The sequence below is a fragment of the Pecten maximus genome, chromosome 17 (assembly GCF_902652985.1).
Source record: "Pecten maximus chromosome 17, xPecMax1.1, whole genome shotgun sequence".
NCBI lineage: Eukaryota > Metazoa > Mollusca > Bivalvia > Pectinida > Pectinidae > Pecten > Pecten maximus.
In genome coordinates, this window is record NC_047031.1 from 538084 (window position 1) to 550207 (window position 12124).

At 34.5% G+C, this 12124-nt stretch overlaps 1 protein-coding gene across 2 annotated transcripts in view; it reads left to right on the forward strand.

Annotated features, from left to right (window-relative positions):
- The window catches only part of LOC117315736 (fibrinogen beta chain-like), a 33195-nt gene extending 21541 nt beyond the window's left edge, over window positions 1-11654 (forward strand). The window contains exons 3-7 of one of the 2 annotated variants that reach the window (XM_033870089.1): window positions 1480-1572; window positions 4840-4952; window positions 5633-5729; window positions 7756-7917; window positions 11152-11654. In XM_033870089.1, the coding sequence (XP_033725980.1) occupies window positions 1480-1572; window positions 4840-4952; window positions 5633-5729; window positions 7756-7917; window positions 11152-11399 (713 nt within the window). In that variant the 3' untranslated portion in view covers window positions 11400-11654. The remainder of the gene's footprint in view (window positions 1-1479; window positions 1573-4839; window positions 4953-5632; window positions 5730-7755; window positions 7918-11151) is intronic. The other variant, XM_033870090.1, reaches the window with a different exon arrangement.
- Window positions 11655-12124: the final 470 nt, after the last annotated feature.

The window sequence follows — 12124 nt, forward strand, 5'->3', positions numbered from 1 at the left end:
TTAAAATAAAAAAAAAAAAATACAGTATATAATGACATATATATATAATGGAAATACAGTATATAATGACATATATATATAATGGAAATACAGTATATAATGACGTAAATATATAATGGAAATACAGTATATAATGACATATATATATAATGGAAATACAGTATAATGACATATATATATAATGGAAATACAGTGTATAATGACATATATATATAATGGAAATACAGTATATAATGACATATATATATAATGGAAATACAGTATAATGACATATATATATAATGGAAATACAGTATAATGACATATATATATAATGGAATACAGTATAATGACGTATATATATAATGGAATATACAGTATAATGACGTATATATATAATGGAATATACAGTATATAATGACATATATATAATGGAAATACAGTATATAATGACATATATATAATGGAAATACAGTATATAATGACATATATATATAATGGAAATACAGTATATAATGACATATATATATAATGGAAATACAGTATAATGACATATATATATAATGGAAATACAGTATATAATGACGTATATATATAATGGAAATACGGTATAATGACGTATATATATAATGGAAATACAGTATAATGACATATATATATAATGGAAATACAGTATATAATGACATATATATATATAATGGAAATACAGTATATAATGACATATATACATAATGGAAATACAGTATATAATGACATATAGATATAATGGAAATACAGTATAATGACATATATATATAATGGAAATACAGTATATAATGACATATATATATAATGGAAATACAGTATAATGACATATATAGATTTAATGGAAATACAGTATAATGACATATATATATAATGGAAATACAGTATAATGACATATATATATAATGGAAATATAGTATAATGACATATATATATAATGGAAATACAGTATATAATGACATATATATATAATGGAAATACAGTATAATGACATATATATATAATGGAAATACAGTATATAATGACATATATATATAATGGAAATACAGTATATAATGACATATATATATAATGGAAATACAGTATATAATGACATATATATATAATGGAAATACAGTATATAATGACATATATATATAATGGAAATACAGTATATAATGACGTGTAGATATAATGGAAATACAGTATAATGACATATATATATAATGGAAATACAGTATAATGACATATATATAATGGAAATACAGTATAATGACATATAGATATAATGGAAATACAGTATATAATGACGTATAGATATAATGGTATATGTATTATGATACTTTCACCCTCTCTAAATATTTAATTCTACTAGGTTGTAATAACACCATATTAAACATATCCAGTGTTCTCTATTGTTATATTGATATCAAACTCGTGTTATTAAATAATAAAAGTTCTGAAACAAACTAACAGAAAATGTATTTACAAACTCAGACAAAATTGCTGATGTCGGAGAATTGGTTAACGGGTCGCAGGGTCCCTCCACTATTCCCCAAATCACTACAACTTGTCACAAAACAACACCAGGTATGTCATAATGAGACAAAGCTATGATTAACCACCAGGTAAGTTATAATGAGACAAAGCTATGATTAACCACCAGGTAAGTCATAATGAGACAAAGCTGTAATTAACCACCAGGTAAGTTAAAATGAGACAAAGCTATAATTAACCACCAGGTAAGTTATAATGGGACAAAGCTGTAATTAGCCACCAGGTAAGTCATAATGAGACAAAGCTATAATTAGCCACCAGGTATGTCATAATGAGACAAAGCTGTAATTAACCACCAGGTTAGTTATGATGGGACAAAGCTGTAATTAACCACCAGGTAAGTTATAATGGACAAAGCTGTAATTAACCACCAGGTAAGTTATAATGAGACCAAGTTATAATTAACCACCAGGTAAGTTATAATGAGACAAAGCTGTAATTAACCACCAGGTAAGTTATAATGAGACCAAGTTATAATTAACCACCAGGTAAGTTATAATGAGACAAAGCTGTAATTAACCACCAGGTAAGTCATAATAAGACAAGGCTTTAATTAACCACCATGTAAGTCACAATGAGACAAAGCTGTAATTAACCACCAGGTTAGTTATAATGAGACCAAGTTATAAGTAACCACCAGGTAAGTTATAATGGCACAAAGCTATAATTAGCCACCAGGTAAGTTATAATGGGACAAAGCTATAATTAACCACCAGGTAAGTCATAATGAGACAAAGCTATAATTAACCACCAGGTAAGTCATAATGAGACAAAGCTATAATTAACCACCAGGTAAGTTATAATGGGACAAAGCTGTAATTAACCAACAGGTAAGTTATAATGAGACAAAGCTGTAATTAACCACCAGGTAAGTCATAATGAGACAAAGCTATAATTAACCACCAGGTAAGTCACAATGAGACAAAGCTGTAATTAACCACCAGGTAAGTTATAATGGGACAAAGCTGTAATTAACCACCAGGTAAGTTATAATGGGACAAAGCTATAATTTACCACCAGGTAAGTCATAATGAGACAAAGCTGTAATTAACCGCCAGGTAAGCCATAATGAGACAAAGCTATAATTAACCACCAGGTAATTTATAATGGGACAAGGCTTTAATTAACCACCAGGTAAGTTATAATGAGACAAAGCTATAATTAACCACCAGGTAAGTCATACTGGGACAAGGCTTTAATTAACCACCAGGTAAGTTATAATGAGACAAAGCCATAATTAATCACCAGATAAGCCACATCAAGACATGGCATTACTTGTTTCGCTTGTACGAAACTTGTTTACTTCATTCTGAATATTTAAATTTGAGCATATGCTTAAAATTGGAATACTCAAACATTCTTAGTTTTTGATTTTCGTATTTTAGTTTGAGAACGATCCTCAGCATGCTTCAGTATATGTGATCCCGTTCTTAAGTATGACGAACGTATGTAGACTTTCTCGCCGTGTGTCTACAGATTCCGTAAAATGTTGCCACGTGAGAATATTTGACAGGTTTAGTGTTCGGCCCCGTAAAACCATGTATTTTGTTAATCATTTGACAAAGGTTGAAGCGAGCCATGTCCCGTTACTTTGTTGACGGTGTTTACGTGAATACCGTTTAAACAAGAGTACACTACGCCGTGTCCTCGTCCAGATCAGTGACTTGGGTGTCAACACCTGGCATCAGTCGCTCCTCTAACTCTCCTTAACATTGACCCCATCAATGTATTTGTAGCCCTTTGAGGGATATTATTCCACTCCTGAATAAGGGACTGCGTGAGTTAAGCGACGTTATACGGGACGTTGACGCGCTACTTCCTCCTTCTTGTCTGGCTCGTCCTACACAAGCTCGATAGGGACATACCTGGACTGTGTGGTGGCCAATCAAGAACTGGGACGCTGTTTTAAGCCAGAAAGTCACGACAAACTCCAGCAACATGGGACCTCGCGTTGTCCTGCCGTAGCCGAAGTTTACGTTGATGAAAAAGAGGGTAAATATGCGGTCTCAACGCCTGATCCCGATATCTTAGTGCTGTTCGATTACCGTCGATAACCACGACAGGTGTTTTTACGCCTCGAAATATCTCTGTCCCGAATTAGTCGCTTTCTGTTATGCAAGCGTCAAAATATCAGTGACCATGACGTCGATAGGCACCATCTGGCCTATAAAGCGAGGCTCGTCAGTGAACAACACGCGTCTCCAATGGGCCAAACGAACCCGATTAGATGTAAAATCAGCCAATGCATTCGACGTTCGCGACTCCTCTGTGTAAGTGGCGGACTATAGGGACGTCGTGGCCTTAAATGAAACATTACCGGAAACCTGACGGGCCGTCTCCGTCGCCGTCTGAAATATGTTAGGGTTAGGGGTTAGGGGTTGGGTTAGGGTGAGGGGTTGGGTTAGGGTTGGGTTAGGGTTAGGGGTTGGGTTAGGGGTTGGGTTAGGGGTTGGGTTAGGGGTTAGGGGTTGGGTTAGGGGTTAGAGGTTAGGGGTTGGGTTAGGGTTAGGGGTTGGGTTAGGGGTTAGAGGTTAGGGGTTAGGGTTAGAAGTTGGGTTAGGGGTTAGAGGTTAGGGGTTGGGTTAGGGTTAGGGGTTGGGTTAGAGGTTAGGGGTTGGGTTAGGGTTAGGGGTTAGGGGTTATGGGTTATGGGTTGGGTTAGGGTTAGGGGTTAAGAAAGTGCGAGGGACGTATCCTTCTCTCTTGACGTCGCGACGTAATTCGCGGACGTCCGCTCCTGGGACAGCCACAACAGCTCCCTGTGATTCTTAGACGCCCAACTTAACCAGGAATTGTTATCATATGAATACTATATTGCTGGGCTACATGACGTTGCAATGCCCTGCATTATCAGACCAATGGCCCTACCCCTATCGACATTACGATAACGCGGCATTTCGCTGTGCAATCGCTTCGAAAAGAAATGTTCCAGTTATCGAAATGTAATGCTTTACCAGCATATATGGTGCAAGAGTAGCCCGGATGTACACTTTCTGGAGAAATCTGGTGACAGCATGCAGCACCAAGTGTGAATGGCATGGAAACAATTTACATTGATTTCACCGGAAAGAAGTTTGCCTGTGTACATTATGTATGTCTTTACAATAGGACTTTTACCGGCTTTGCCGGTAGCAAAATTCTTCTCAACAATACAATGATTCTGAATTGAAATTTACATCTGAAAAAAGAACTATGCTTTGAAAGATTATGTTAGTATTTGATATCATTAAAACTGAACTTATTTAAAAAAAAACAACATCTGTATTACGTATTGACGACTTCCTCCCCATGATACTCCAGGTATACAGACGTGTGAGGAGGCAGAACATTCCGGGGTCTACTGTATCACTCCAGTACAGGGAAACAGTTTCAATGTTTACTGTGATGTGGATAGTGAAGGAGGCCCTTGGACAGTAAGTATTACAAGATATAGTTAATTACATCAACATAGTTACATGGTCTGACAGGTAAGTATTACAAGATACCTCTCATTGTCAAAAAAAAAAGGTATTACAATATATAGTTAATTACATCTACATAGTTACATGGTCTGACAGGTAAGTATTACAAGATACCTCTCATTATCAAAAAAAAAAAAAGGTGTTACAATATATAGTTAATTACATCTTCATAGTTACATGGCCTGACAGGTAGGTATTACAAGATATAGTTAATTACATCTACATATTTACATGGCCTGACAGGTTAGTATTACAATATATAGTTAATTACATCTACATAGTTACATGGCCTGACAGGTTAGTATTACAATATATAGTTAATTACATCTACATAGTTACATGGCCTGACAGGTTAGTATTACAATATATAGTTAATTACATCTACATAGTTACATGGCCTGACAGGTTAGTATTACAATATATAGTTAATTACATCTACATAGTTACATGGCCTGACAGGTTAGTATTACAAGGATGTAGTTATATACATTTCCCAAATTGTAAACATGTTTTAACTGAAATAAAACGAAGGGGTTCATTTCAAATAGTATGACCGCTATAATTCTATATACTTATACGTAAATCATTGTGTTACAATTATAAATGTTTACCATGATAATTCTGTTGTACAGGTCATACAAAACCGACAAAGCGAGGAGGTGTACTTCTACAGGAACTGGGACCAGTATAAAACTGGATTTGGTGACCTTTCTGGTAATTACTGGTTAGGTGAGTTCGCCATTCCTGTCCCTGTTTAATCATTATAATAGTGGCAACAGAGGTTTGTTTCATTTTCTCTGTGACATCCTACGACTACAGATTATCTGCTGTTAATCTTCCTCGTTGTCTACTAATCGTACCTATTTATACCATTTGTGTTTCTTTGTGAGATCCTACCACTACTATTGCTAGATTATCTACTGTTAATCTTCCTAGTAATAGTATAACGGTACCTATTTACATCGACAACGTTAATAATTTAGATCTATTTAGCGTGTCCCGAGTCATGCACTGTTAAGCACTTACTTATAGGCAAAGTCAATTTTTACAGGACTTGATGAACGACATGTTTGGAAAACTTGATGTTTTTGTCATGTCGGAATATCTTTATGGAGTTTATAGGAATATCATAGATTGGCGTTATGTTCCCACAACTTATTCACTGTATTGATGTTTTACTATCTTTCTATCCATATACATTATGTCAGACCCTCAGCTTTATATTATGCTCTGTCTATCCCTTTTCATTACGTATGACCCTGACCCTGACCTTGACCTTGGTCTTATATCCATGTTCTAGAAGGTTAGGTATGTATCGCTACATTACAAGTGTATGTATGACCCGGACTTGACCTTGGGCTTATATCCCAGTACTAAAAGGTTTGGTGTCTATCCCTACATGATGTATGACCTTGACTTGACCTTGGGCTTATATCCATGTACTAACAGGTTTAGTGTCTATCCCTACATGATGTATGACCTTGACTTGACCTTGGGCTTACATCCATGTACTAACAGGTTTAGTGTCTATCCCTACATGATGTATGACCTTGACTTGACCTTGGGCTTATATCCCAGTACTAACAGGTTTAGTGTCTATCCCTACATGATGTATGACCTTGACTTGACCTTGGGCTTACATCCATGTACTAACAGGTTTAGTGTCTATCCCTACATGATGTATGGCCCGGACTTGACCTTGGGCTTACATCCATGTACTAACAGGTTTAGTGTCTATCCCTACATGATGTATGGCCCGGACTTGACCTTGGGCTTACATCCATGTACTAACAGGTTTAGTGTCTATCCCTACATGATGTATGACCCAAGTCTTGACATTAGGCTTTATGTCCATGTCCTCAAAGGTTAGGTTTCAACACCTCTTATTTGATGTTTAATTACATCAGAAACTGTATTAATTAATATAGATACATTATTGTTAGTTTGTTTTATATAGATCCATTGTGGGGGTTTCACACCAAGTAAATTACATTTTATTTACGCATTGATGTCATTTTTTTTTTTTAAGTTTCATCGGGGTATGAAACAAATTTTGTTTGCAAACTGTATGAATCCGCGTAGCGGATTCTTTCAGAAGTTTGCAAACAAAATTTGTTTCATGCCCCGATGAAAAAAAAAAATTGACATCAACGCTTATAATTTATTTTTGAAAATGATTTTCTTATTTAAAACATGTTTTATGTACAATTTACTGGTTTTAAATGGGATTTTTTTTTTAAATCTATACGCAACGTCAATTGTCGTATTGTGACGTCACATTTTTCGCGCCATTCTCGGAATTTCTTTAATTAAGGATTAACATCAATTATTTTTTCTGTTATACAGTCATAAAAGAAAAAAACTGGAGTGTACTCTAAATAAACCGCGAAGCGGTTTATGAAGAGAGTACACTCCAGTTTTTTTATGTTATGACTGTATAACAGAAAAAATAATTAATGTTAATTCTTATAATTTAATTTCGTCTTATACACACCAAGATATTTCACTTTCTTTGGCGAACTCTTTTCTGTGATAAATTATTACGCAAAGTCATCAGCCAATCAAAAATGACGTTACATTTCGCAACGTCAAACATTTTGTTATTGAGGTATAACAAAATTATTTCAGCCAATGAAAATGCGTGTTTCATACAAAATTAAATTATTAGAAGAATGGAAAAGAATTTTTCGACCAATCACATTTGAGTATTTACCATGAAAACAAAGAAAAAATAATAATATAACTTTTAACACAGGGAACGACAATATATTTACACTGACTCAGGCACCATGCATACTCCGGATAGAAGTGGAATCATTAAATGACACATTTGGTTACGTCGAATACTCGAGTTTCCAGATTTCCAGCGAGGTAGAAGGCTACGCATTGTCTGTGTCGGGATTTACTGGAAATATTAGTAAGGCATTTACATAACCTTAACTAGCACACGTCCTAAAGTTAGATATCATAACCTTTACTAACATACGTCCTAAAGTTATATATATTAACCTTTACTAACACACGTCCTAAAGTTATATATCATAACCTTTATTAACACACGTCCTAAAGTTATATATCATAACCTTTACTAACACACGTCCTAAAGTTATTTATCATAACCTTTACTAACACACGTCCTAAAGTTATATATCATAACCTTTACTAACACACGTCCTAAAGTTATATATCATAACCTTTACTAACACATGTCCTAAAGTTAATATATCATAACATTTACTAACACACGTCCTAAAGTTATATATCATAACCTTTATTAACACGTCCTAAAGTTATATATCATAACCTTTACTAACACCCGTCCTAAAGTTATATATCATAACCTTTACTAACACACGTGCTAAAGTTCTATATCATAACCTTTACTAACAAACGTCCTAAAGTTATATATCATAACCTTACCTAACACACGTCCTAAAGTTATATATAACCTTTACTAACGCACATCCTAAAGTTATATATCATAACCTGAACTTACACACATCCTAAAGTTATATATCATAACCTTTACTAACACAAGTCCTAAAGTTATATATCATAACCTGAACTTACACACGTCCTAAAGTTCTATATCATAACCTGAACTTACACACATCCTAAAGTTATATATCATAACCTTTACTAACACACGTCCTAAAGTTATATATCATAACCTTTACTAACACACGTCCTAAAGTTATATATCATAACCTTTACTAACACATCCTAAAGTTATATATCATAACCTTTACTAACACACGTCCTAAAGTTATATATCATAACCTTTACTAACACAAGTCCTAAAATTATAACCTTAACTAACACACGTCCTAAAGTTATATATCATAACCTTTACTAACACACGTCCTCACATTATATATCATAACCTTTACTAACAAACATCCTAAAGTTATATATCATAACCTTTACTAACACACGTCCTAAAGTTATATATCATAACCTTTACTAACACACATCCTAAAGTTATATATCATAACCTTTACTAACACACATCCTAAAGTTATATATCATAACCTTTACTAACACACGTCGTAAAGTTATAACCTTAACTAACACACGCCCTAAAGTTATATATCATAACCTTTAATGAAACATGTCCTGAAGATATATATCATAACCTTTACTAACACAAGTCCTAAAGTTATATATCATAACCTTTACTAACACACATCCTAAAGTTCTATATCATAACCTTTACTAACAAACGTCCTAAAGTTATATATCATAACCTTTACTAACACACGTCCTAAAGTTCTATATCATAACCTTTACTAACACACATCCTAAAGTTATATATCATAACCTTTACTAACACACATCCTAAAGTTATATTTCATAACCTTTACTAACACACGTCCTCAAGTTATATATCATAACCTTTACTAACACACATCCTAAAGTTATATATCATAACCTTTACTAACACACGTCCTAAAGTTATATATCATAACCTTTAATAAAACATGTCCTGAAGTTTTATATCATAACCTTTACTAACACAAGTCCTAAAGTTATATATCATAACCTTTACTAACACGTCCTGAAGTTATATATCATAACCTTTACTAACACACATCCTAAAGTTCTATATCATATACCTTTACTAACAAACGTCATAAGTTATATATCATAACCTTTACTTACACACGTCCTAAAGTTATATATCATAACCTTTACTAACACACGTCCTAAAGTTATATATCATAACCTTTACTAACACACGTCCTAAAGTTATATATCATAACCTTTACTAGCAGACGTCCTAAAGTTATATATCATAACCTTTACTTACACACGTCCTAAAGTTCTATATCATAACCTTTACTTACACACGTCCTAAAGTTCTATATCATAACCTTTACTAACACACGTCCTAAAGTTTTATATCATAACCTTTACTAACATACGTCCTAAAGTTATATATCATAACCTTTACTGACACACGTCCTAAAGTTATATACCGTAACCTTTACTAACATACGTCCTAAAGTTATATATCATAACCTTTACTAACACACATCCTAAAGTTAGATATCGTAACCTTTACTAACATACGTCCTGAAGTTATATATCATAACCTCAACTAACACGTCCTAAAGTTATATATCATAACCTTTACTAAAACACGTCCTAAAGTTATATATCATAACCTTTACTAACACACGTCCTAAAGTTATATATCATAACCTTTACTAACACACGTCCTAAAGTTATATATCACAACCTTCACTAACACACGTCCTAAAGTTATGTATCATAACCTTTACTAACACACGTCCTAAAGTTATATATCATAACATTTACTAACACACGTCCTAAAGTTATATATCATAACCTTTACTAACACACGTCCTAAAGTTATATATCATAACCTTTACTAACACACATCCTAAAATTATATATCATAGCCTTTACTAACATACGCCCTAAAGTTATATAGCATAACCTTTACAAACACGTGTCCTAAAGTTATATATCATAACCTTTACTAACACACGTCCTAAAGTTATATATCATAACCTTTTACTAACACACGTCCTAAAGTTATATATCAACACGTCCTTGATTTACATTTCTTATCTTTTTAAAACTCTATAAAATTGAGACTGAAAATGTGTTACGAGGATGTGTTAAAATGACATTCTGAAATGTTATAATGATTTTCTATAGTGTTACAATGACACCCTTAAGTGACAAAATGACATGATTGAATTTCACATTGAAATACTGCAGTGTCACTATCATATTCTGGAGTGTTACATAACATTCCGACGTTTGACAATGCAATTCTAGAGTTTGGCAATGACATCCTGGAGTGTTACAGTGACATTCTAAAGTGTTACAATGAATCTCTGATAAAAGGACAGTATGGAATTCCACATTGAAATACTGTAGTGTCACTATGACGTTCTAGAGTGTCAATAACGTGTTATAATTTCACAATGACATCCTGGAGTGTCACAATTTTTGACTGATAATCATCGTATAGACCGACAGCTGTTTCATCCTAATGTGTTTGTATTTTACTCAATACGAGGTCACGTACAGTTGGTATGTACTGGTTCTGGTCTTGGCTTTGTTTATCTTCGTCCTGTCATTAGACTCACAAACATTAACAATACTCCATTTCCAGGCGATGGCCTTAGCACTAGTAACGGCTTTAAGTTTTCAACACTGGACCGAGACAACGACAAAGACGATGACCGAAGCTGTGCCGAAGGTCGGGGAGGAGCCTGGTGGTACAGGAAGTGTTCCGACTCAAATCCCAATGGCCTTTACAACGCGACGCATTGGCGACAGTCTATCTACTGGCAGGGGTTCTACGGCAGCAATGACTCGATTGTAATGAAGACGACACAAATGTTACTAAAATGTCCTTAATAAGTCAGATATATTGAGTTATGTAAACTACCTTATATGGTCATATCACAATAAACATCACGAGCCTATAGTCGGTCGATGGATAAACGCGGAAGTGTAGCGGTAGTTTCGTAAAAGTTCCGGATATTTTTGACGGAACACATTGATATCCAGCCATCATCATACGAAGGTCTACAATTTAGTTAGAGCAGGCATACTTATACATGTGTATATAAATGTATTATATCATGTATATATATTGGAATAATAAAGATATTATCTGGATGTAACAAAATCTTACTTTTTGTATTTTAGAGTTTGGTAACATGTTATTCCCAAGGTATTGATAAAACAATATAACAGGTGTCTGGAGGTAGGGGAGTACATACTCCGGTGTCAGAGGTAGGGGAGTACATACTCCGGTGTCAGAGGTAGGGGAGTACATACTCCGGTGTCAGAGGTAGGGGAGTACATACTCCGGTGTCAGAGGTAGGGGAGTACGTACTCCGGTGTCAGAGGTAGGGGAGTACATACTCCGGTGTCAGAGGTAGGGGAGTACATACTCCGGTGTCAGAGGTAGGGGAGTACATACTCCGGTGTCAGAGGTAGGGGAGTACGTACTCCGGTGTCAGAGGTAGGAGAGTACATACTCCGGTGTCAGAGGTAGGGGAGTACATACTCCGGTGTCAGAGGTAGGAGAGTACATATTCCGGTGTCAGAGGTAGGGGAGTACATACTCCGGTGTC